Raw genomic sequence first — 27,755 nt, forward strand, 5'->3', positions numbered from 1 at the left:
ATTTAAATTGATTTGATTTAAATCAAACCCACCCTGCTTTAAAGCAAAACAGCTAATTAACAACAAAAGCACGAGCCATTTTAAATATCTGTCTCAGCAACGTGAGCTTTGGGATTAAAGCATCTGCTTATGAAACATCCATTTGAAATATATCGGGTCTAGTTATGCTAATTGATTTTCTAACCTTTACTATAGCCATAATATATATGTAAAGCAAATGGAATTCACCAAGTGTGGATCCTTATGGAGCCAAATGGCACAAATCACACACTAGGGAGAATCCTTGAGGTTCCAAAAGTACAGGCAAACTTTAGGGGCTAAAACCATAAGAGGTAAAGGTAAAGAGAGGTTACAATTGACATCAACCAGGGCCAGGGCCTTTTGAGCTCTAGCCCCAGCCTTGTGGAACGCCCTACCACAGGAGATCAGGGCCCTGCGACATTTGACATCTTTCCACAAGGTCTGCAAGACAGAAGTGTTCCATCTGGCCTTTGGGCTGGACTCAGTCTAACCCCCCCTCTCATTTTTTTTTTAATTTTTTGGATGGAACCCCTATTATGGGATTTGTATATAAATTTTCCCTCGGCTCTTTTTGCTGACCCATGTAGGACTACCAGCATGGATAGTTGGTCCTGGTGAATATTTGACGTTTTCTCCCCTTATGGCTTTGATCTATAGGCTACCACTAAAACAAGGCTGCATTTTAAGCTGCATTTTAAACTGTATTCTAACATATTTTAATCAACTTTTTTTTTTTTAGAAAAAAAATGTTTTTACTGTATTTATATTCAGTGTTAGCCGCTCTGAGCCCGGTCTCGGCTGGGGAGGGCAGGGTATAAATAAAATATTATTATTATTATTATTATTATTATTATTATTATTATTATTATTATTATTACCAATATTAACCGGCACTTTCAAACTGACAATCCCAGTTTCCTTTCAGAAGGCCTTTCCCTCTCGGAGTGCCGCAGGTTTATTTATTCTGACAATCAAGGGAATGATTCTAAATCATTTCACAACCATTATTATAGCAGCTTACAATCAATTATATAACAACTGTATACACAACTATATAATCACATTGACATCTAACCACAGTTTGTGTTGTCGCAGTATCAGCCTCCTTCACTGTTGCCTGGCATCCTCTTCGCAATACTCCTCTCTCCCACTGAAACAACATGTGTTCAGTCTCTGCTACTGGAGAACACAGCCTCTCCCATGTACGGCTCAGCAACACTGCCATCTGAAGCATGCCCCTTAACTCCAGATTCACTTTACAGAAGACTGTGCAAAGCAGAGGGCTTTTGCAAGCGCAACAGAGGAAGACCATCACAGCTTATGCTAGCTACCTCACCTGATAGGATTTTCAACTTAACTCATCCTCTGGGAGGAGCAAGAACTCTGCATAGATGTAGATGACTTAATTTGCACACAGAAATGTAGGTAAAGGACCCCTGGATGGTTAAGTCCAGTCAAAGGCGACTATGGGATTGTGGCGCTCATCTCGCTTTTAGGCTAAGGGAGCCAGCATTTGTCCACAGACAACTTTCTAGGTCATGTGGCCAGCATGACTAAACCGCTTCTGGCACAACGGGACACCATGAGGGAAACCAGAGTGCATGGAAACGCCATTTACGGTACCTGTTTATCTACTTGACCTGGTGTGCTTTCGAACCGCTAGGTTGGCAGGAGCAAGGACAGAGCAATGGGAGCTCACCCCTTCACACAGACTTGAACTGCCAACCTCACGATCAGCAAACACGAGAGGCTCAGGGGTTTAGACCACAGCGCCACCCACATCCACTTCCCGTAAGTAGAGAGGGCCTGTAATAGATGGATTGCCTACTTGCCAGCTCTTTGCCTTGCCTGCTGCTTCTCTGTCCTCATGCTACTGCCCATTTCAGTGAGATGACCACTACAGTCATACTTCTGCTGACCACCTCACTAAGAGAAGAACATAGAGGGTCCACCATCTGCTCCCAACTAAGCCCACCTCACTGAGAAAGAGATTGTGCTGACATGTACCTGCTTTTGGCAGCTTCCGCAAGAGAAATAAATACTCTGCCCACATGCTACTGCCTGCCTGAGTGGAAGAGGAACAAAGAGGAATGAATGCCTCTCCCCACAAGATGATGCTTCTTGCCTGAAGGACAGGGGCTGCCCACTGTGGCCCATGCTAGCCAGATGAGGAAGAAAAACTGGCCACTGTGATCTCATGCTGATGCTGCCTATTTCACAGACTGGCCACTGTGTTCTCACACGGATGTGTCCCACCAGAAGGAGAGACACAGACACAGGCCATTGTGATGTCATGTCGATGCTGAAGGAGAGAGAAACTGGCCAATGTACCAGCCCACAACTGCTGTTCACCTGAATAACAAGGACATACTGCCCGGCATGCCAACACATTGCTCACCATGTTCATGAGTATTATGTCCTTTGCTCCTTGGACCAGGCTGGGGTTTCTTAACTTGATTTACTCTCCTGTTCCTGCATATTAGGTTCCCTTACCAGAGGTCTATAATAACAAGGTAACGAATCAACCACATTTATTTGTACAAAAAAGGCAGGTAAAGGCAAAAGATAAAGGACCCCTGGACTGTTAAGGCCAGTCAAAGGCGACTATGGGGTTGTGGGACTCATCTCGCTTTCAGGCCGAGAGAGCCGGCGTTTGTCCACAGACAACTTTCCGGGTCACATGGCCAGCAGGACTCAACTGCTTCTGGCACAACGGAACACCGGAAGCCAGAGCGCACAGAAACTCCATTTACCTTCCCACCAATGTCGTACCTATTTATCTATTTGCACTTTCTGGAGTGCTTTCAAACTGCTAGGTTGGCAGGAGCTGGGACAGAGCAACAGGAGCTCACCACGTTGCGGGGATTTGAACCCACTGGCAGAGGAAGAGGAGTGCGGGGGGAGCGTACAGCCCCCGGCAGCATGATCCCAGTGTGGTGCCATTGCGGCTGCCCCCCCTGCGCTGGGTGCCATGCCCCGCAGGCAGCATGCCACGCCCCCAGGACGTGCACTATGCCACGTCCACACCTGCTCTCCGCCCCCCGGTGCCAGAGCATGAAGTTCCGCCACTGTTTGAACCTCCAGCCTTCTGATCGGCAAGCCCAAGTGCCTCAGTGTTTTAGACCACAGTGCCACCTGCATCCCACAGGCATGGCAATTCATTAGCTCCGACTAAAAAATAATAATAGCAAAATAGCACTGTCCCTATCAGTCTTCAGCAGTCATTTGCATTACTTAAGGTTGGTTGGAACACCTCCATTTTGTAAGCTCTCTCTCTTTTTTTAAGAGTTTACATTCAAAAAGGAGGGCTGATCCTAACATTAGGCAGAGTGAGATGACTGCATCTGGAAGCTGATTTGGGTTGTTATGAAAGAGGCAGAATTTTTTTATCTGAGTAATTTATTATTATAGTAGTCTTACTGTCAGGGAGTGGGATTTTCTGCCTCAAGAGCCATGGGTACTACAAACCTTGCCTGGAGTGGTGGGACAAGTGCCAGATTTATGTATAAGTTAAACACGCTATAGTTCAGGGCCCCACTTTCTTGGGGGGCCCCAAAATAAAGGGGGGAAACTGGATGTACATTTCCAAAATATAAGATAAAAAACAAATAAAATAAAATCTATATACAGCAACAGTGTTTTGTGTTGTGTAGGCTCCTATGATGTAAGTAATAGGCCCCACCTGCTAGCCTGCCCCCTAAAATATCACTGGTTAGATCCCTATTAGGTCCATAAATTACCATATAGCATATATTCAACACAAAAACAGCAACAATTTGTTGTTGACAAAGGACAGCTGGACTTACAAAGGGCCCCATTACCTTCAGTAGCTTAGGGCCTCATCAAACCTAAATCCGGCCCTGGGTGGGACCCTCCATGTTCTGCTCTGCAAAATGTCTTGGGCCAGCCCTGCCACACACAAACCTTTAGCACCTTTATCATTCCAGCCTCACAGATCAATACTTCTGGAGAACACTTTTCACAGCACTTAGTGTTTACTACTAGAGGGAAGCTGTTTTTCTCTGCTCTGAAAAGCAGAGGAATTGCATCTCCAGGGTAACATTACCTAAGCTTGTTTTTTAGCAAACAACACTCTGATGTCACTCTTCTCTGACATCATTAATCGCCACAGAAACCTCTTCAGACCAACCTCAAGCCTGAAATAAATACTGTCAATCCATACAAATTGGCGGGTAACCCAGAATAAAGATTCTGCAGCTGCCAACTGAGGCCAAGAAACATAAAGGGGAGGGGGAGAGAGAAATAAACTGCTGCAGTTAAACTGGGCTTCCTCTCGGACACTAAAAACCTAAGGTAAACCTTCCAACTTAAAGCACACACAGATATTTTAATTATCTCAGACTCAAAATCAGTTCTAACAAAACAAAGCACGGCATATGTTGATGCATTAGTGATTAGTACCACACAAATGGGGAGGAGAGCAAGGTTTTATTAGATATGGTCTTACTATCAATTTTCGTGGCATTATCAGATTACATAAAGGCCAGCTGGGAAAAACAAAAAGGCCTTTCTAATAAAATGCTCATTAATCTTTCCTCTCCAAAAGCACCCGTCCTAAATGGAGAGCAACCAGATGGATCTTGTTGTTCAACGACACATACGGCTTTTGCCATCCTAGAACAGCCAGTCACCACAGCTAAGCTGCCTGATCACTACAGACTCAAAGTATCTTCTCCAAGAGCAACATTACAACTTGCAAATGCATTTGGTGGAATTCTACGGATGTGAGCGCTTCACTCTATTAACATTAACTGGGCCATACAGTTAATGTTTAGCTGTTCTTTTGTTTCCTAAACAATGGTTAAGAATCCAACTGTACATTGAAAAAGTGATTTCCCTTGTCAAGCCTTGCCCCCAGAAGAACAAGGGCACCAAGCAAGGAGTCTTGCTTGTAAACACAAAGGCTGAAAATGCGAGGAAGCACAACTCTTGTGATTAATGCAAACCATGGTTTGGATCACTCTTCGAGCCAACTCCAAACTATGAGGTTTAGGTATTTAGACATAATGGCTTGGTTCGCGCATCATGGTAAGTTTTCCCTAACATTACAGACCACGGTTAAGGAGGAGATACCTTAAAACAATAATTTAAAAGTTCACTCAGCTGACATGTAAACATTCATACAGTGTGGAAATCTTCGCAAAAGTTTGCAGTGAATTCTTTGAAGGCAAAACATTGAGGCCAGCAGTTTGCTTAGCAGCAAAGTTGCCAGCATTCATCTGAGGCTACACCTCCCTTGGCACAGTTTATATGCAAGCAGACAACATCAGGAAGGTTTTTCCAAAGATAAGAAGGGAACCTCCCACTCTTAGCAAGATTATCTTGATATCAGATAAGGCGGACTTTGTTCTCAGGGTCAATAAGACATTAAAGTCAATGCATATTGCATCTAGGCAATTTTGCCAGTTTCGAGTGGGGGCTGTTATCCAAAACTAACAACTTATTTTCTAAATCAAACTTTGTGCCTCCTGGTTGGTCGTTCAGGAAAGGAGCATTGCACAATTTAATGCTCCATTCCATCATCCGAAAACAATGGTTCGAAGGAAATACCGTCAATTGTTGGGGCATTATCCCAATTAACCCACTAGTAATGGAATAAGCTGAGGAAAATATCATTGTGTATTGTGAATCAAAAGAGTTAACGTTGAAAAACAGGGAAGATTTCATCTATAAGCGTTACGCTTCACTCCTAAATCCTGGAAGAACTGAAATGTGGCTGCTAATTGGTTTCACAAAAGCCCAGATTATATCCAGGAGATGGAATCAGCAAAAGTATATTAGAGACATGAAGCATGTAGAGTATAAAACACAACTGCTTGTGCAAATGTATCACTGTGTGGAATTTAAAATGACCTCTCCACTAAGCATGCCGCTTTTCTTAATGCACTTCTGAGATTCATTACAGGAAATCCCCCTTTATTTTAATGAACATATATAATAGTCTTGCAACAAAAATTTAGAGTGTGTACAGAGGGAAATGAAATGCAAAAAAGAACAGGTAGTGTTAACTATCTGAAAACATAATAGTTACAGTGACCAATTATCAAAGGAGCAAGTGATCTCACATTCCACATAGCTTCCAGAATCAAACACAATCCAGAATCAAACAGACAGTGTTACTGAGCTACAGATGTTAGTTTAACTAAGGATGTTATCTGTGCTGATCTCTAAGTGCTTTATTTACCTTAAATGCTACTTGCAGCCTTTGCACCAAGGGGTGAAAACAACATCGGCCATTTGCAACCCCCTTATTTTTATTAACCTGCAAGTTCCCACAGTACAAAAGGCATGGAGCAAGAAAGCATTCCGGACAAATTCAAAGAGGCGAGGTCTACTGATGACGAATGAAGGCACAGCTCTAGAGCAGTGTTTCCCAACCGGTGTTCCGCGGCACACGAGTGTGCCGTGAGACGTTGCCTCGTGTGCCGCGAGATGCCTGGAGGGAGGCGGGCGAGTCGGGCGGCGAGAGGCGGGGCGGCGGCGGCGAGGAGAGGCCGCGCCTCCTGCTGCTGCCTGGCGCTCCTCCTCGCAGCCGGCAGCGCTGCCTGGGCGCCTCCGCGCGACTCTGCCTCGCTGGGTTTGGTCTCCCAGCAGAGACGGGTCACACGCGCCCCTCCCTCCCTCCCTCAGCCTGCGCGGAGGGAGAGCCAGAGAGAGGCATCGCTCCTGCGCGGCGGGAGAGGGAGCAGCCGGAGCGATGCCCCAAACGAACGCATGGGACCGGAGGGGAAATCCTCTCCGAGGCGGATTGAGCGCAGCTGAGAGAAGCCTTTTGAGGAGCTGCCGTGTCCCCTGGAAACCCCCTTCCCAGCTCTGCCTCAGCCGCCGCCGCCTCAGTTGCCGCCGTCCCTCAGTCCCTCGCTCTGCTGCCTCCTCCCACCCCCAAAGCTTGGAGGTTCCCCAGCAAGGGGGAGGGAAAAAACTTTCACTTTTGTGCGTCCCTCCCGGCGTGACGCTGCGCGCTGACGTCACGGGGCGGGGCTTTAATGGTGGTGTGCCGCGAGATTTTTTTTCAGTAAACAGGTGTGCCGTTGCCCAAAAACGTTTGGGAAACACTGCTCTAGAGAACTGCTGGCTTTTATTTTATTTTAGAAGAGGAATCAGCCCTCCTGCGTTTCTTCACAGGTGATGCTGTGTCAAAGCCATCTCACCCGCAACTTCTAGAGATGGGGAAAGGAGGCAGAGAACTTGTAGTGACGGTAACAGGAGGACCAGGCAAGGGAAATTCGACAGCTGAGATAAGTTCTCACCCCAACTTGGCAGGCAGTAGAGATGGGGAGCATTTTGGTGGTCTCTGGGGCAGCCTGTGAACATGTGCAAAGGGTTTGCCCCACCTACCAGCAGTGGCCAACTGGGTGCCATTGCTACTCCTTTTTATTGAACAACAGGGTGCCAATGTGAGGCCACCACTTCCTCTGAAGGCCCCAACTTCTATTCCCAGCAAGTCCAGGTAGGACGAGGAGGAATTCCTGGCTGAAACCAAGCTTAGTGGGTCAATGGTCAAAGAATCAATGGTCTAAGGCAGGTACAAGGCATGTTCCTAGGATTTAGCTTCTTAATACAGTAGTACCTCGGGTTAAGAACTTAATTCATTCTGAAATTGTTCTCAACCTGAGGTACCACCTTAGCTAATGGGGCCTCCTGCTGCTGCTGCACCGCCAGAGCATGAGTTCTGTTTTCATCCTGAAGCAAAGCTCTTAACCCGAGGTACTATTTCTGAGTTAGAGGAGTCTGTAGCCTGTAGCGTATGTAACCTGAAGCATATATAACCCGAGGTACCACTGTACTACGTTGAGATTTGGCTACATGGGGACATATGAAGCCAAGTCAGAACAAGACCATTGAATGGGGCTTTAACTTGTTGGTAAACAGAAACGTTGGGCAGAGTTGACTGTGCAAACCAGTAGCGTCCATGTTTTCTTTCATACAACACCCCCCACACCTTTTCTGGGAAACGTTATGCCCCCCCAACAGCCAAACCTTTGTTTGCAGGCTTCTAAAACTACTACTGATGTAATTTTACACAACAATGCTAACTATGTCTACTCAGGAAGTAAGTCCTGTTGATTTCAATGGGGCCTACTTTCAGGTAAGCAAGGCTGGGAGTGCAGCTTTAGATTCTTACAAAACAAGACTGCAAAGAATCTCCCGGACTTCTTTTTCCTTCCTCCCCATTATGGATCCTATTGTTAGTAATTTCCTCCTGCATCTTTTATAATAATCCAAATTGCTTACATCTCTATTATATCCAAAATTCACCATTAAACTACAAATGTTATTCCAATCCTATTAACGATCTTAACTGTTTACAGTAGTTATTAGTTAAATTATAAATTTCCCCCATTCCTTATTAAAATTTTGGTCTTCTTGATTTCTGATTCTTCCCATCATTTTTTGTCATTTTGGCATCATCTTAAATTTTGACCCAGCCAAGAGATCTGAGGTTCACAATAAATAAACAGATTAAAAAACACTCAGGAATCAGACCTGATACTACCTTTTAGATGACAGCAACATATATTTCCCTTGATAGCTGGTAGCAGAGAGATCGTTCTCCAAAGATATATACATATTTTGAGATGTGCAAGTCTAGTTTCTCCAATCAGCACCAAGGGAGTACAAGTTTCCCCAGCCCAAAGTAGCAATGTGATATATTAGATTAGAGCTGCAAAAAGAAATTGCCTCCTGAGGTTTCCTTCAGATGCTGCCAGATTCACTTGCTATAACCCTTGACACCTTCTGTTGCTCATGGCCTGTTCGCTTGCTGTGTATAAGGAGCTATGATGAATCTGATGCCTTTGTAACCGGGTAATTAGCTGGAAGGAGCAAGCTAAAGATTAAAGGAGCTTTTGCCAGTTTCAGCTCAAGAGCCAGGAGGGCAATGCATACCATCTATGCTAAAGTTTCCTGATGTGATAGGAATTTTGAGGTCTTAGATATATGGTAATGCTCATAACCGCACATACATAGATCAGCACAGGAAGACCGACCTGAAGCCATTTTGATTCCTAAACTGAGCAAATGTTTTCTCTGCAAGGTCAAAGTGGGAAACCTCCCCATTGTCTTTTCCTTCACAAATCCTGTCTTAAGGGTATGTCTGTGTTTGAATAGGGTGTGAGCCTGTGACCTGGCCCAGGAACTAAGTATTTATCACTACAAAAGAATGGCCAGGCTCCCCAGGCAATCCAATCAAGTAACCTGCCAGACAGGAGATAAACAACAGGAGAAAACAATATTCAAAGTTCTGTTTTAGACCGCCTTTTCTGTGATGTCGGTGTGATGTATCTGAGGGTGGTCTTAGGTTACACCCCTTCTGTGATGTATGTATGTATGTATGATGTTTCTGGGGGTGGTCTTGATCTACAGGATGGGAATTTCAAAAGTCTTTATAAGGCCTTGCATGCCATTTTTCTGGGTCCCTCCTCTCTCCTGTGGGTGAGGGGAGCACCCTGTTGCAGCAGATCAATAAAGATCAAGCTTACTAGCTGCTTTGCTTCTCAATATTCTCTGGCTGGCCTCTGTTATTCTCTCATACCAATAGGAAACCTATGTAAGGACTCTATAAGGGCTCTTGGAAAAGGGCAATTTTTGTTTACAACACTGACACCAATAAAATCAAACATGAGCTCTTGTTTAGCATCTCCACATACTTCCCAAATCTCCCAAAGCATGGTTTATGATTCATACATTGGTGGCAAGTTTGCACCATTGTGTATAAACAGGACACTTACCAAGTAGCACGTATCCAACTGTTATGCTTGAGTGGCCAGGGATACTTTTCTTTCTGCAAGAAGCAAAATAGTGAAAAGTGTTTTTTACAGAAGCCCCATTGTGCAAAGCCATCTTTATAAATCAAAACATTATCACCGTTATTAATTTCTTCTAGCATTTCTTGGTCAGTTTTCTCAAAACGACCCAAGACAGTTTACAGACACACACAGACACAAAATGAAGAACAGAATGCACAACAATTTCTTTTTTAAGAAATAAAACTAATGATCAGTGAAAACAGGCCATTACTTTCGCATTATATATATGGCACTATGCAATCACTTCAAAAAAAGAAAGAAAGAAAGAAAGAAAGAAAGAAAGAAAGAAAGAAAGAAAGAAAGAAAGAAAGAAAAAAGATTTGTTACATTTCCCCTTAAACCACAAGTGGGAAAATGCTAGACATGTGTTTCAATTAAAGACAGACTAGTCAAGCCTACGGTGGTAGGGCATAGCACACTTCACATCCACATCTGCTCAAACATTTCTTGCCAAACCCAGAGAACAGGGAAAGAGTTACAGATATACGCACACGCGTGCCATTATACAGAAAACAACACCTGTTAACACCCTTCGCATATAATATGTACCTATATATGGAACATTCTCTGTATGGATTCAGGAACGTCCCAGGGAAAGAGAAAGTGGTTTTTTGTCAGTCACATTCTACCTATAGCCAAAAGCAAAAATCCCACTAATATTCATATTCTTTTTAGACTAAATAATTTAGGATTTTTAAAAGGTCTGTTTCAATAAGTTAGTTATATATGCACCTTTTTAAAAAAAAACATAGAAGGGAGCTCTTTTCAGGATAGATAACAATAGATGATGATGATATAGATAGATGAAAGAAAGAAAGAAAGAAAGAAAGAAAGAAAGAAAGAAAGAAAGAAAGAAAGAAAGATGATAGATAGATAGATAGATAGATAGATAGATAGATAGATAGATAGATAGATGATAGATAGATAGATGATAGATAGATGATAGATAGATAGATAGATAGATAGATAGATAGATGATAGATAGATAGATAGATAGATAGATAGATAGATAGATAGATAGATAGATGATAGATAGATAGATGATAGATAGATAGATGATAGATAGATAGATGATAGATAGATAGATAGATATAGATAGATAGATAGATAGATAGATAGATAGATAGATAGATATAGATGATAGATAGATGATGATGATAGATGATAGATAGATAGATAGATAGATAGATAGATAGATAGATAGATAGATAAGAAAGATAGATAGATATAGATAGATGATAGATAGATAGATGATAGATAGATAGATAGATAGATAGATAGATAGATAATAATGATGATAGATAGATAGATAGATAGATAGATAGATAGATAGATAGATAGATAGATATAGATAGATGATAGATAGATAGATAGATGATAGATAGATAGATGATAGATAGATGATAGATAGATAGATAGATAGATAGATGATTGATAGATAGATAGATAGATAGATAGATAGATAGATAGATAGATGATAGATAGATAGATGATAGATAGATAGATGATAGATAGATAGATGATAGATAGATAGATATAGATAGATAGATAGATAGATAGATAGATAGATAGATAGATAGATATAGATGATAGATAGATGATGATGATAGATGATAGATAGATAGATAGATAGATAGATAGATAGATAGATAGATAGATAAGAAAGATAGATAGATATAGATAGATGATAGATAGATAGATGATAGATAGATAGATAGATAGATAGATAGATAGATAGATAGATAATAATGATGATAGATAGATAGATAGATAGATAGAGATAGATAGATAGATAGATAGATAGATAGATAGATAGATAGATAGATAGATGATAGATAGATAGAAACCACAGTTATAATCAGTCTCATCTCCAGTTCAGAAATGCATTTGAGACACTTGGATTTCACTTAATGGCATCTAGTGTGATGCTGCACAAGCCTTTGATTCTACTGTGCTTCCTGCACACAACTGGGAGTGCAAGAAGCACCGGTCAGGATCCGAAGGACCTTGCAACTAGCAACATACAACTATGGAAGCATAAGGCTTGTGTTTCTCAGACACTAGCCGTTCATGCCACATGTAAACCCTTTCTGAAACAAATAAGGCGTTTCAAAACTAAGTTGTGGCATGGCCATGTGCTTCCTCAAGCCTAAGAGTACTCCCAAGGTAGTACTCTGGGTCTTAGACATTGAGGTGGGGTGACCTGAGTCCACCCTTTGACTTCTACTACTTTGTAGACCAGGCTTCCTCAACCTCGGCCCTCCAGATCTTTTGAGACTACAATTCCCAGCATCCCTGCCCACTGGTCCAGCTAGCTAGGGATCATGGGAGTTTTAGGCCAAAAACATCTGGAGGGCTGAGTTTGACTGTATAGCCAAGTCTAGAGGTCCATGCACCTGTTCCATGGAAGGGCAAGAAAGCATCAGGAAAGTGCAACCAGAGTTCTTAGGTGTGTTGAGGAACGCATTTGTCAGAGACCCACAGATGGATGCCCTCTCTCAGGGGATGAGGGAAGAGGACTCCAAGCCAAAAGGGGAAGGGTTCTAGAGGGGTCAACTCCAAGAGCACTTCACCTGATCAGCCTGGGGGGACAGTGACCCTCCAGCCTGAGGATGTGGCATCATAATAATAATAATACAGTGGTACCTCGGGTTACATACACTTCAGGTTTATATACACTTCAGATTACAGACTCTGCTAACCCAAAAATAGTACCTCGGGTTAAGAACTTTGCTTCAGGATGAGAACAGAAATCGTGCAGCGGCAGCGCGGCGGCAGCAGGAGGCCCCATTAGCTAAAGTGGTGCTTCAGGTTAAGAACAGTTTCAGGTTAAGTACGGACCTCCGGAACAAATTAAGTACTTAACCCGACGTACCACTGTAATAAATAATAATAATAATAATAATAATAATAATAATAATAATAATAATAATTTATTTATACCCCACCCATCTGTCTCCCCAGCCACTCTGGGCAACTCCCAATCAAGTGTTAAAAACAATACAGCATTAAATATTAAAAAACTTCCCTAAACAGGGCTGCCTTTGGATGTCTTTTAAAGATAGGATAGCTGCTTATTTCCTTCACATCTGAAGGGATGACATCCCACAGGGCAGGTGCCACTACCAAGAAGGCCCTCTGTCTGGTTCCCTGTAACCTCGCAAAGGGGGAACCACCAGAAGGCCCTCGGCGCTAGATTTCAGTGTCCGGGCTGAATGATGGGGGAGGAGACGCTCCGTCAGGTATACAGGCATACATTGCTGTCCTCAGACTCACAGGAGTCTGCTGTGAAACCAGAGGCTCACTTGCTCCCTTCAGTAGGAGACTACCAAAGCAGGCTGGGCCCCTTTAGCTGAAGAAGAACCTTATGGTCCAGACAGGGCTAATAGTTGGGATGCAACTGCTATCACTATGCAGAGCTCAGTCTCAGTATGTTTGTTGCTGAAGCAACACAGCCTTGCCTTGCCTTGCTCCCAGCCTGAGCTTTGGGCTGCTTTGCTACAGAGAGCCAGACAACATTCAGGCCTTGAAGATCCTCAGTGTAAAAACACCTTTAGCCTATTGAAGAAGTAGATTGTCAAAGAACACTAAAAGGTAATGCACTCAAATCTAAGCTGGGCAGAAGCTTCCTGGGTTTAGGAAGGAGGCGGCAGGGCTCTGACAGGATGCTGGAGCCATGTTCACTCCTTCCTGAAGCTAGATGGTCTTTGGGAATGTGGCAGGAGGGCTGTTGGACCCCTTAGGGGACTAGACTAGCCCCCCTAGTTCACTGACTGCACACTACTGAGTTCCATCGGGCAAGTAGAAAGGCTTGCACTAACGTAATAATTGTAACAGCATTACTTTGAATTCCACTGTTCTGAAGATGGCCACACCACAACTTTAAAAAGGGCCTGACAATCCAGGACAAAACAAGCTCATGTGAAGAGCAGATCTGACTCCCATTCCCTTCTTAATGGCTAAAACGAGGTTCAGTTGCACATTACGCTCATGGTTTTATTTTCCGAACAGGAACATTAAAGTGATCAAATGTCTAGGAGTAATAACCGAAAAAGGCAAAAACAAAGCTTAGTATATATATTTCTGACATGACTCTGAAGGCCTGCATATTAAATTATTGCAAAAGAAAACAAAAACTTGAGTGGAGAAACATTTAGGTTTCCCACTGCCAATGTCAACACGACAATCTGTCTCCAATTCCCCATTGTAGGAACCCTAAGCGCTACAATTATATTGTGTGCTATAAGGTACAGTTAGAGAAGAATTTCTTGCTGGAGAGTAATGCTGTGAAGCAGAATCTCAAGTAGCTTTCTAAAGAGTACCCTATAAAAACATAATCATACAGCACAAGCATCCAAACGTTAGGAAACAAATCCACCATCAATGGATTGCCAATATCATAATGCCTCTTTGCAAATATTATGTTGCAACCACAGTTGGAATACTGTACAGTATGCAGTTTTGGGTGCTGCACCTTAAAAAGATTATGGTGCAGTTAAAGGTAAAGGTAAAGGTACCCCTGCCCTTACGGGCCAGTCTTGCCAGACTCTAGGGTTGTGCGCTCATCTCACTCTATAGGCCGGGAGCCAGCGCTGTCCGCAGACACTTCCGGATCATGTGGCCAGCGTGACAAGCTGCATCTGGCGAGCCAGCACACCACACGGAACGCCGTTTACCTTCCCGCTGGTAAGCGGTCCCTATTTATCTACTTGCACCCAGAGGTGCTTTCGAACTGCTAGGTTGGCAGGCGCTGGGACCGAACAACGGGAGCGTACCCCGCCGTGGGGATTCGAACCGCCGACCATGCGATCGGCAAGTCCTAGGCGCTGAGGTTTTACCCACAGCGCTACCCGCGTCCCATGGTGCAGTTAGCTAGGCAGAAAGAGGAACCACCAAGCTAAATGTTGTCCTATCATAAGAATAGGAGCAGATTTGATTTTTTTCACAGACAAAAACATATTTTAAGATCCCTCCCTTGGTAAATTTGCAAAAATTAAGTTCCATCCCCTAAAATGGCATACCCTATTGGTGCAAGCTATATCACGCATAATATAAGGAATTTAAGGAGATCAGCCCTGAGTGCTCACTGGAAGGACAGATCCTGAAGCTGAGGCTCCAATACTTTGGCCACCTCATGAGAAGAGAAGACTTCCTGGAAAAGACCCTGATGTTGGGAAAGATGGAGGGCACAAGGAGAAGGGGACGACGGAGGACGAGATGGTTGGACAGTGTTCTCGAAGCTACCAGCATGAGTTTGACCAAACTGTGGGAGGCAGTGGAAGTCAGGAGTGCCTGGCGTGCTCTGTTCCATGGGGTCACGAAGAGTCGGACACAACTAAACAACAACAACATATCACACATACAAATGCACAAGCTCCCTGATTCGAAATGCCAGCACCTCTCACTTGTTTTCCTGGAACTGGAGACAACAAAGTCAACAGCTATTTGCTAGTTCATCTTAATGAGCGACAACCTTTTGCCAAGCAAGAACATGGACAGAGCCCCGTTTGCTCTTTGCAGAGACTTTCAACCACAGCCACTGGCCATGATCCAGAATAGTTGCACACAACAAGTTCATGCCTTGCCACTTTTTGCGCTTCTTCCTTGGAAAAAGAGCTGCACCTCCCTGGTCTTATTCTGTTTTTCAAGGTTTCATAACTGATTTGTAGCACAGCAGGAATGCTGCACTCGAAAACAGAAAACCCCCAGAGCCCAGCTGCGCGGGCATTTCTGCACAAAACCCAGTTTCTTTTGCAATGCTATCCCTCCTAAGCATCACAGGTCTTACTTATGTTTTCATGCTACCACGAAAAAGCAGTAATAAAGAGAAACAGGGAGCATCAGCATCAACATCAACTTAGGCAACACAATGTCACAAAAATGTTTTAAGGTTGTGTGCTTTGCTGAAAACGCAATCTTAAAACCAACATGGAAAAAACAAGATTTGGGTGAGTGGGTATAACAGCTATAATGAATAAAATGTTTTAGGGTATGTCTGGAGCAGACTGCAAACCAGCTAGAATCCAAACAGCCTGCATTTAAGCAAAAGCCCCCAAACAGCAAAGCCTTTAGAAAACTGGGTAGGCAATGTAGTTCCCTCTAGGTGTTGTTGGACGACAATTCCAATCAGCTCCAGCCAGCACATCTAATCAATTATATTGATTGTGTGTGTGTGTGTGTTGTATTTATTTTAATTGATGCTGTGAGCTGCTTTGGGTCTTGCACTGAGAGAAAGGCAGGATATGAAACAAATAATCAGGGGTGGTGCCAGTTCAATTCATAGCTGTCACCTTTTCCCTTTTCTTGCGAGGAATCCTATTCGGAATAAGGGGATTTCCCTTAAAAAAGGGGAAACGTTGACCACTATGGTTCTATTCCAATGTTATGTTGAGGGTACCGGTTGCCTCCTCCTGCCCTAGAGAACACACCAACATTAGTTTTCTCCAAAACTTATTTTATTCATTAATGGTTCATATCCCTTATTATCACTTATTTCCCAAATCGCTAGATAAAATGACAGGCCTTGCTGTTTTCCTGCAGTGCTCCCTGGTAGGAAATGGACCATGATGTGATTAAAGAAGTTTCTTCTGACTACAGTAAACCTGCAACTTACGTGGGCTGGGGTGGGTACATTCCAGAGATCATGCCTAAAACCAAAATCGTGCATAGTCAAAACGCACTGAGTTCCACACCAGGTGAGATTGCCAAAGCATATACCAGTATGTGCCAAGCAATTCTGAAGACGCTATTTGCCGATATAAAAAGCTATTTACAAATGAGAACAATGCACTGTCCAAATGAGATAGGGAAATCTGAGTTCTGAACATGATTTTGGAGAAACTATTACACCTCAGACCTTCTGGTGCTAGTTAAATATCACCCCTTGCTCCTCATTAAAAATTATACAGTTAATGTATTCCATTAGGCATACTCAACCTCCTTCCCTCCCTCCGTCAACCTCCAGTACTGTACATTTTGCAAAGTGCGACTCGTCTGAAGTTTTTAATGAAGTCCAAGGCTTAATTTAACACTTAAGTTGCTTTTCCAAAATCCGCTATTATTTTCACACTTTTTTCTTCTTTCTTTTACAGAAACAAGCAGCAGCTGGGCTGGAACTCTGAGCAAAACAGGTGTTAAGACTCAAAATGTATCAAGAATGCCCAATGGTGATTCAAAACTGTTAGCCAGCACATTAAGAGCTTCAAACTGGGTAAAATGAGACAACAGGAAACCGACACACTTTGGGATTACTGGAACTGAGAACTTCTGGGGAATATCAAGCCCTTGCACCGTACCTCCAGATGTGATGAATGGGATTTTTCCTGTATTTGTATAGACATATTTTATGCCTTCTTCTTGGGAGAAAAGCAATGACAAACCTAGACAGCATCTTAAATAGCAGAGACATCACCTTGCCAACAAAGGTCCATATAGTTAAAGCCATGGTTTTCCCAGTAGTGATGTATGGAAGTGAGAGCTGGACCATCAAGAAGGCTGATCGCCGAAGAATTGATGCTTTTGAATTATGGTGCTGGAGGAGACTCTTGAGAGTCCCATGGACTGCAAGATCAAACACATTCATTCTTAAGGAAATCAGCCCTGAGTGCTCACTGGAAGGACAGATCCTGAAGCTGAGGCTCCAATACTTTGGCCACCTCATGAGAAGAGAAGACTCCCTGGAAAAGACCCTGATGTTGGGAAAGATGGAGGGCACAAGGAGAAGGGGACGACAGAGGACGAGATGGTTGGACAGTGTTCTCAAAGCTAGCAGCATGAGTTTGACCAAACTGCGGGAGGCAGTGGAAGACAGGAGTGCCTGGCATGCTCTGGTCCATGGGGTCACGAAGAGTCAGATATGGCTAAACGACTAAACAACAATAACAAATTTGAGTCACAGCAAGGAGAGATGCAGTGGTTCTTTTATTAGATGGCCACTGGTCATGGAAGAAGGAAGACTAAGAATGGGGCACCAGACATAATTCATACATTTTTCTTCCCCCTGCAAATGGGCTTTCTTTACTAAAGGTTAGATGGTAGATCTTCTTTAAATTGCCCCAGCTAAAAATTTTGCCGTGTTTGCTGTCACCTGGTAATCTTGGTCTGCAAGAGGAAAAGATACTGTAGCAGTGGATGAACGACCTGGCATAGAAAACAAAAGAGGCGGAATAACCTTGTTCCACAGATCGTTATAGAGAGAACAATGTAGCAGTACATGCATTACTGGTTTGATACTGCTGTCTCCACATGGAGGTGGTTCTCGGCCTTTTGGCTAAGATCAAGTGCAGAGAGGTCTTTATACATTTAAGTTAGGACATGAGCAAAAAGCATGTTTATTAGTACTGCTCCAGAGAGTTTGAGATAGACCAGAACTACTAAATTAAAACTTTGGGGGCAGGGGGATATGGACCAGGTATTTACACATTTGGTACCCATTTGGAGTCAGCTATTGTCAGCTATTGTCCCAGGTGGGCGTGGGTGGTGCTGTGGTCTAAACCACAGAGCCTAGGGCTTGCCGATCAGAAGGTCGGCGGTTCGAATCCCTGCTATGGGGTGAGCTCCTGCCAACATAGCAGTTAGAAAGCACGTCAAACTGCAAGTAGATAAATAGGTATCACTCCAGCAGGAAGGTAAACAGCATTTCCGTGCACTGCTCTGGTTCGCCAGAAGTGGCTTAATCATGCTGGCCACATGACCCAGAAGCTGATGTCCCTGTTATAGGACATCAGACATAAAGGGTGAAAGAACCACAGAAATGTTTTCCCTCCACTAATTCCATGACTTCTGTGATACAGTGGATATGTTATCTCAGTATTCTGCCTTCCACACGTCTAATACCTCCCACATTTTCTTACCGATGCTTTGGGCTAAAAAGTTGTTTAAGTGCACTCTCTCTCTCAAGAGCAGCAAGCTAAATGAAAAACATGTCATCTGATGCAGCACATTTTTCTTTCAGCTTAAAAAGAAGACAGAGGAAGAAGAACTCTCGTGAATTAGAGGGGATTAACCCCAACTGTTTTACAGTTCCAGGCTGCGCCATTTTCAGGCCTATCTTCTTACAGGATTACAATATATATATCTACAATGAACAAATGCTTCGCAACAGACTAATCCAGCTCAGTCTAAATTCAGAATGAGATTTAATTTTTAAAGAGCAGAAAAACCTCTCTGCACTGTTATTTTATTCCCCAGGGTGTGAAACATGTAAGAACACATCAAACTGTTTTTACGCAACAGGGTTCAATCCCACAAATACATCCCAGTAAACAGAAATAGGATAGCAGGTCAAACAACCTGAAAAATTCCTACAGTTCCCCCTTCAATAAAGGTCTTAGGTCTCATGCTGATCACTACCCCTCATGAAACACCAGTATGCTCTGGTTCACCACAAGGAAAAATCCTTCCACTACTAGCACAGTAGTTTTCAATATTTGTATGTGGTTACCCATAGCTGTTTCGAAACAGAAAATGTATCCAGTGGTATTTTTTAAAATACACACAGACACACCCACAATGTACAGGTGATGTGCTCTTACAGAGTGCTCATGGGACTAGGGTGGTGCTGTGGTCTAAACCACTGAGCCTCTTGGGCTTCCTGATCAGAAGGTCGGCGGTTCGAATCCCCACCACGGAGTGAGCTACCATTGCTCTGTCCCAGCTCCTGTCAACACAGCAGTCTGAAAACACGCAAATGCCGGTAGATAAATAGGTACCACTGTGGCAGGAAGGTAAAAGGCATTTCCGTGCGCTCTGGCTTCCATTGCGCCAGTAGCGGTTTAGTCATGCTGGCCACATAACCCGAAAAGCTGTCTATGGACAAACGCCAGCTCCCTCTGCCTGAAAGCGAGATGAACACCACAACCCCATAGTCGCCTTTGACTGGACTTTACCGTCCAAGGGTCCCTTACCCAGTGGCATAGCGTGGGGGTGCAGGGGGGGCCGGCCGCACTGGGCTCAACATCTTGGGGTTAGGGTTAGGGGGCGGAAATCCATGGGTTAGGGGGCGCAAATTATTTGCCTTGCCCCGGGTGCTGACAACCCACGCTATGCCACTGCCCTTACCAATGCAAAAATTGAAAAGGGCTTCTGCATCCTTAATGGTTCTGTAGAAGAGGGAAATTCAGCACTTTGAGGTCCAGTGATAATGATTTTTATGGCAGTCTCTGCAAGATGCTAACTAAGCTTTATGGACTATTGTGACTGAGACGTAGTAATAATATCACAGCCTATAGGTGGTGGTAATAGGGCCTCTCTTATGGCCTTGCAATGCCATTAAAATCTGAGAAGAAAGGTGGATTTCATCAAGTGTAGCATATGTAACAAACTGCACCTGCTGACATTCCCTCTTCTCCACAACTGGGAGTCCTGGCCTCATTTTCACCTGCCCATCCTAACTATTATTCCTCTGCAAACATCAGAGAACAACGATGGTGAAGGCTTCAGGAATGAAGTGTCTTAACCCACATCTCTTCCTTTACTCCCCCATCTGGCTGTGAAGGCAGCCACAGCCTCTATGGACACACGAGAATCAAATTCATCAGAAGTCAGTGACCCATCTGTTCTAGTCCTCTCTACCAGCACGTTTGTGTTGCTGTCGTTCAGCTCATCACTGGGCTTGTTTCTCCCAGATCCAACATCTACTTCCCTCCCCACCAAAAATGAACAGAAGCAATTCGTTCTAGCTGAAGCTGCAGAAGAGAAGAACAAAGATGTTGGGAGAGGTTTGATGCAAGCTTTGAACTCACAGGATTGCTGGCAGAATGTGGAGTGTTCGCCAAATGCAACTTCAATAAGCTCCAACTAGTACGGCCAAAGGTCAGGGATAAAGACTCTCCTCCCTGAAAGAGAGGGGAGTGGTTGTGGGCGGGAGCCCGAGCACCGCCCAGCAGGGGGCGTTGCCCCCTGCCTCCAGCTCACCTGACTGGCACACACGCCCCCCCGGTGGCCACCCAACCAGGTGCCGCGGTGGAGGCGTGTTCAGCAGCCTTTTGCTGCAGTGCCAGCCTTTCCCTGGCCTCATTCCTCATCGCCGTCCCGTCACGAGTCACCCACCCTCCACTCCCTTTTAGTTAGGGCTTAGGTCATTGGCCTTGCTATGGACCTTAGGTTGGTCGCCCTGGTTGCCCGGGGGGCCTGGTAGGAGTTTTTCCATTTGGCAATAGGCTTTTTGGTTTTTTCGCCTACCTCATAGCAATCGTCACAACTTTTGTGGTATTGGTGGGTAGGTTAGGCATTGGAATAATGTGTTGTGGTGTGTCGAAGTGCTAGGTGTGGCCATCGCCTATGCCTTCAATTTTTAGGGGTATTCCGTTAAAGGAATCTGGCGGTCGTGTATTCTGTCCGATGCCTGCTTGGCGGGAGGCCATGGCACGACCCGCGGTGACAGCAGGGGTGAGCCTATAGTTGGATTAGCATCAACAGGTGATGAACCCCTGGTGAATAAACCCACTTGTTTCGATCCAATGCCTTAGCCAATACCTTTTCATTGCTGTAATCAATAAAGTTGTGGCCTTTTCTAGCCCATTAACCTTATATCACGTGTCCTTGTGTCTTCATTTCACTTCGCGGGGGTCGGGCCCTCGAACCACAATGTGAGTTATAGCCCACCACAGTTGAATGGTGCTGCGTTGGTTACTCAATTAAGCAAGGAACCCACTGGGTTGCACTAAACAAAGTCACTGCCCAAGTAGAACAACTTCCAATCATTCAATGGAGCATTCTCTCCTTTTCCCCTCCCTGAAAGCCCCAACTCCAAATCTGCACTGGGGTTCCCTCAACACACCAGAGCATATTTGGGGGGTGCTGTTTTGGGGAGAAGATAAAGTCTTAAGTTCTACCACACAAGCAGAAGTTGCTCCACTTGTGCAAATGTCGATTTCAGTCCATTGCCATTCATAGATTCAACTGTATTTGGAAATTCAATGGGGAAAATTTGGGAAGGAGGTTATTTCTTCGGCTCAAGTCACAGATGTAGCCCCTTTTACAGTTTTCTTCTTGTTTGCTCCTTCTTAACTTTCAGGCACCCTGGCAACCAAGTATTTAGTAGCTATGTGCCGCAAAATGGCAAGTGCTTGGAAGGTGGTGGGGTTAATGTTTCATTGCAGAATGCAATAACAGCACATTTGCTTTAGCTATTAAAGAGATGTTCTCCAACTGCGAGAAGCTAAATGTGTGTACTTTTCAAAATGTACACTTTTGAATATGCGGTGCTGCTGTCATAAAACCTGGAGGAATGCTCTGCAAGAGTTGGCAAATGATGCTTTGAGATCATTTGTCACCATGATCCTCCAACAGCTTTCCGCAGAAAAACAAAAACAAAAGAAGGAACAATGGCAGAAAACCAAACACAACGCTGCAAATTGTGTACTTATGGGGGGGTACCAAAGCATTAACACATGAATTGCAGGGGAAACACATCTGGGCTTCTTGATTTTGTGTGTGTGTGTGTGTGTGTGTGTGTGGATTTATACGAATGCAGGAAGAGAAGGACAGGTCAAAAGCCAGTTTTCCAGGGATATAGCCTTAGATTTTGCCTATGGAAGCAAAGGCTGACATTGCAGTAGCACTCAACCTACAACTTTGGAAGGTGGTTGAAAATGTTTCCAGAACAGGCCCATGACCTGGTATTTAAATGAAATGGAAATAAGCCCCAACAAACCAAAGGAGGTTATTATGAACAAATCAGGATTTGAACTTGCAAAAACTAAATAATGTGCAGAAATTGTATTATGAAAGTATTTTATGCAACTAATGCAAACAATTCTATTATGAACACAGTATGCTGGTTCCAAGTAGGTTCTGGGCCCAGTGTGGAAGTCAGTAGTGTATTGTGGTGGAAGCCACGGGGGCTGTTGCCCCAGGCACAAAACTGTTAGGGGCACAAAATGTCAACTCCTGGTGCTGCCTCAATACAGCTGCATGTTTCCATCGCTGGGCTCCATTGAAAATGGCTTCTCCATGTGAACCAGGAAGTGACCTCACCAGACAATGGAATGACTCTTCTTTTCTTATCTCTGGGGCCACAATCTCTTGGGTGACACGTATGCCGTAAGGAAGTTGAATGCATATGAGTACTCTGTCAGTTGCCCTCCCAAGCCTGCTCCATGTGGCTCTGGGCACTAGCAACCCACGCTATGCCACTGGTGGAAGCACAGGGAACAGGAGGTACTTTTGCCTCCCCCTCCATACTGTGAAAGCCCTGAGACATCTGAGGCAGGTGTTTCGTGCTAGTACTGGGATTGGCACAGACCTCAGCTTCACTAGACAACTTGCCCTCATTCTGAACGTCTGCAATCTAGCAAAGGGGAAAGTTGAGGCTGCTGAGTGTTTGGGGGTTGCTGTTTATGTACATGGAATGGAGATCTTCCCTCTTGGGGCGCAGACTTCAAGCTGGGAGATCTGCAAGACAGGGAACGCCACTAAAAACAGCACTTTCTTGTTGTATCACAGCAGGGCTGTCAGGATGCGAGACAAAGTTCTAGATCGGAATCAATGGTAGGGAACCTATGCCTAATCTTTCCTTCCTCAAGTTTGTCTACGTTGCCATTTGACAACAATGGGAGACCCTGAAAACAGGATAATCTAACAGCAGGGGTTTTGTTTTGAATGGATTATAGCTATCCCGATTCAAAACACACACACACCCTTCCTGCATCTTTACAAATATTGGATGGTTGAAATATTTGGTCATTAAGATTCCATTTAGAATGGAAGCATCTTTGGGATGGTGCAACTTTCTCCTTTAAAGGAAAAGCAATGCTATTTTTGTAGATGACAACTTCAAGACCAGGCTGCGTGTGCAGAGGCTGTTGGGCGACAAATGGTCTTTGGAGCCATACTGCCATTTTGGGAATGGAAAACGAAATGCAAGCTTAAATGTCATTGTGCCTTTGCATTCTGAGATGCGAGACATTCTCCGTGTTGGGAATGATTACAGAAGGAATCAAAAACAAAATTTCCAATATCACAAGGCCCGTTATACAAGCTCTTGTGATGCAGCCACATTCGGAATGCCGCACATAGTTTTGGTCATCCCTCTTAAAAAGGATATCGTAGGAAAAGGGAGAAAGAAAAGGGTGGCCAAAATGATCAGTGGGTTGGAGCGCCTCATCTTCATGGAAAGGCTAAAAGTGCTGGGAAGGTTTTTAGTCTGGCAGCAAGGAAAAAATTAAGAAGGAATGTGATTTTATTTATTCAATTCCTTGTTAAACTTTGTAAGCTGTTTTCCGACAAACAACAACAACAACCCACACCTCCAAGCAGCACACAAATTAAAAAAATGGAATGCACTTTTGAAAACATTTTTTTTGGGGGGGGGATGGGGACAACACAAAACAAAACATCACTATAATAAACAGAAAAGAGTGTCAGTCCATCACCTTATCAAATGGCGAAACTGGTTCCAGGGACATCCAGCCAGTACCCAAAGCCCAATGAACTTGAAACAAGAGAATTTTAACCATCTTTTTTTCAAATTAAAATGGGATGGAGCTGGGGGGGGCACCTTTAACAAACCAGAGTCCTATTTGTCGAATATCTGAAAAGAACATGTGATGTGCAAACAACACTGGTGGGATTTCAAGAAGCACTGTGAAAGTCGAGATATATTGTTAAAAAGAAATAGGAGTGGGAGGGAAGTTTAATGGCAATATAAACAGAGGAATGCGTAAACTGAGAAGTAAATATGGATGATTGTCAGAGAAGCTGAAGGAAGTCTAAAAAGAACCAAATTTGTGAAAATCTGAAGAAAAACAAACAAAAAACAAACAAACCAGAGTCCTAGGAGGTCATGGCTCTTTAAAGTGAGAAGGTGCTGTTTTAAATGTATAATGCATATGGAGACTTAGTGAGAACTAAACCATAGTTTGCGCAACATTAGACTTGTTCACACATTACACTGAACATGGGCAGAAACTCTGTCTACACATGTGCATGTGTTTGTGTGAAAGGGTGTAAACCTCTTGCTTTGTGCAGCTCAGCTACTGTGTACACAGCTACACAAACCATACACCTGTTGAACATTGCACACGAACACCCCTAATGGCATCACGGTGTACCGTGGAGGATGTAGGGAGCTCTCCACCAAATTCCTGGGGTGCTGGAGTAGAATTGAGACTTCTCTCTAAATTGCCAGTTGGATTAGAGTCTTTGAACCAGAGGGCTGCCCTGAAACCTGGGCAGGGGGGTGGGGGGGACTGGCCAAGTTTCAACAACTTCAGTATCAAAACTGAAGATTTAAGAACTGAAATCAAAATTGTTCTACTTACTGCCTGGTTATTATGCGGAAATTAAAATGGGTAAGTAATCCCAAGATTCTGTTAGTGGGTCTTTTTTTGTCTTCTCCTCTGAATTCATGCCCTGGCACTACCCACATCAGGGAGCCTACTTTATCACAACCCAGGGACACATTAAAAAGAAATATTCATCACATAAAGCTATCAGCAGCAAAATCCCCTCGTGGCGATTTTACCACGTCAAAGGGGACCACAGGAATCAGCGATGGACAGAAGTTCCAAATTTCCAATTAGCAATTGCTTTTAAAAATTGAACCAGAGTTCCAACCCACAGTTAATTTGCATAGAAATAGGGAATTTGAATTAATTGTAAAGAGCTCCCAGGGTGGTGATGACATCACTGGTGCACTGGGATCAATATGAGCTTTAAACATGCCAGAACCTCTTTGCAATGTGGCAAATGTGGTTTCTATTAGCTATAATGCTATCATGGGCATACCGTATTTTTCTCTCTATAGGACGCACTTTTTCCTCTCCAAAATTTAAGGGGAAATGTGTGTGCGTCCTATGGAGTGAATGCAGGCTCCTTGGCTTCAGCGATAGCAACAGGACGCCTCTGAAGCACAGAGGGAGCACTCCCTCCGAGCTCCGGAGGCTTCGCATTGCTTTCGCTGAAGCCTGGAGAGTGAGAGGGGTCGGTGCGCACCAACCCCTCTCGCTCTCCAGGCTTCAGGCAGCTATCTGCAAGCCTTCGGAGCACAGCAGGACTTCCCCCCATGCTCCGAAGGCTTGCAGATAGCAGCCTGCAGCCTGAAGCAAGCCTTCGGAGCCTGCAAGCCTTCGGAGCGCACCCCCAGCCCCGCAAGCTCCGGGAGTGGCGGTAAAGCTGTGCGCAACCTTGCCGCCGCTCCCGGACCTGTTCTGGGGGCTGGGGTCAGGGGAAGCTCGGGCTTCCCCCACCCCAGCCCTGCGGCTAAAAACTAAGTCAAGACAGCGAACAGGATCCATCCCTCTCACTGTCTTGGCTTCTGCCAAAGCCGTGCGCAGCCTCTCCCAGCTGGAGAGGTTGCATGCGGCTAAAGAGGAAGCCAAGACAGCCAGCGGGATGGAACCCGCTCGGTGTCTTGACTTCTTTGCTCTTTGGGGCTGGGGGTGGGGAATAATTCCCCCACCCTTTATTTCCCCCTCAAAAAAACAAGGTGCGCCCTATAGTCCGGTGCACCCTATGGAGCGAAAAATACAGTAATACCCTCAAAGAGCCAAAATTCTAGATTCCCAGCTCTCACTTAAAAAAAACCAAAACCTTATTCTGACCATTTTGTGAGAAACTGCCCTGCTCCTGTTGTTCAGTGTGTCAGCCAATCCATGAATTCATGGCAGGAACTGACATTGAGGAAAATGGATCCGGCCAATTAGCCAAAGGAAAAGTTAAATGGCTCATCCATTATCCAGGGAGGAACTTCACATTTTAAAGTCTTTTTGTTTGGGGGGGGGGTTCCTTTCCTGGTGGAGAAATGTTTGCGGCTTCACATAAAATAATCTGGAAATCCTAGCTGTAGCGGTGGATCTACCAACAAAGAAAAAGTGTAGCAGCCAAGACAGATTTTTCTAACTCATGCCTTTTGTCATACTAAAAAATTATGTACCGTAATTTCCCCTTGCTAAGCTTGTAAACTTTTTAGGAAACATCCTGCTGATGCCAACGCAGATAACCTTTATTGTACTCATTTTTCAGGGGAGAGGGTGGCGGCTGAGCTAGCCTGGTTTAGACCAAGTAGTAGAATTTTAGCATACCCATTTTGACTGGTTGCAGGCGGAGGAATCAAAGTAGTATATGACAGCCCTACAGTGAGGCATTGCATTGTTATCCAGTTTCCATTATTATTATTTATTAAATTTCTATACTACCCTTCATCTGACGACCGCAGGGCAGTTTATAATATAAAAACACAAAAACATACTAACAAACAAAAACAATAACCCCCTCACAGTTTAGAAGGCCACAGATTGGCTAATTAGCCAAAGACCTGGGAGAATAGGAATGTTTTTATCTGACGCCTAAATATATGCGGGACACCCCAGGGAGGGCATCCCACAAGTGGGGAGCCACCACCAAAAATCCCATGCTGCCCCCCTCCAGACCTCTTGCAGAGGAGACACACAAAGAAGAGCCTCAGATGGTGATCCTGTTTGGTTCATATGGGGTGAGGTAGTCCTTGACATTGGGTACTGCATTTAGCAATGCAGGTGGTGCTGTTGTCCAAAACGCTGGGCCTCTTGGGGTGGCCGATCGGAAGGTTAGTGCTTTGAATCCCTGAGACAGAGTGAGCTCCTGTTGCTCTGTCCCAGCTCCTGCCAACCTAGCAGTTCAAAGGCACACCAGTGCAAGTAGATAATTGGTACAGCTGTGGAAGGAAGGTAAACGGTGTTTCCATGCACTCTGGTTTCCACTCTGTTGCACCAGAAGCACTTTGGTCATGCTGGCCACATGACCCAGAAAGCCGTCTGCAGACAAATGCTGGCTCCCTTGGCCTGAAAGTGAGATGAGCAGTGCAACCCCATAGTTGCCTTTGACTTGACTTAACCATCCAGTGGTCCTTTACCTTTACATTGCATTTTTATAAGGGAAATGTTGCTATGAAGTTGATTGCTGCAGCAGCACAATTCGTTTAGG

The 27,755-nt window shown here is 44.3% G+C and overlaps 1 protein-coding gene across 11 annotated transcripts in view; it reads right to left on the reverse strand.

Moving 5' to 3' along the window:
• The window catches only part of PLCB4 (phospholipase C beta 4), a 246,337-nt gene that overhangs the window by 108,838 nt on the left and 109,744 nt on the right, over window positions 1–27,755 (reverse strand). For 9 of the 11 annotated variants that reach the window (XM_081905997.1, XM_081905994.1, XM_081905995.1 and 6 more), the window contains one exon: window positions 9,774–9,826. The exons of the other annotated variants lie outside the window; for them this stretch is intronic. Coding sequence is in view for 4 of the 9 variants with exons in the window: in XM_081905993.1 (XP_081762119.1) it covers window positions 9,774–9,826 (53 nt within the window). In the remaining 5 variants the exon portion in view is untranslated. The remainder of the gene's footprint in view (window positions 1–9,773; window positions 9,827–27,755) is intronic. 11 annotated transcript variants of the gene reach the window in all.

This window comes from Podarcis melisellensis, assembly GCF_964234715.1.
Source record: "Podarcis melisellensis genome assembly, chromosome: 3".
Taxonomy (NCBI): domain Eukaryota; kingdom Metazoa; phylum Chordata; class Lepidosauria; order Squamata; family Lacertidae; genus Podarcis; species Podarcis melisellensis.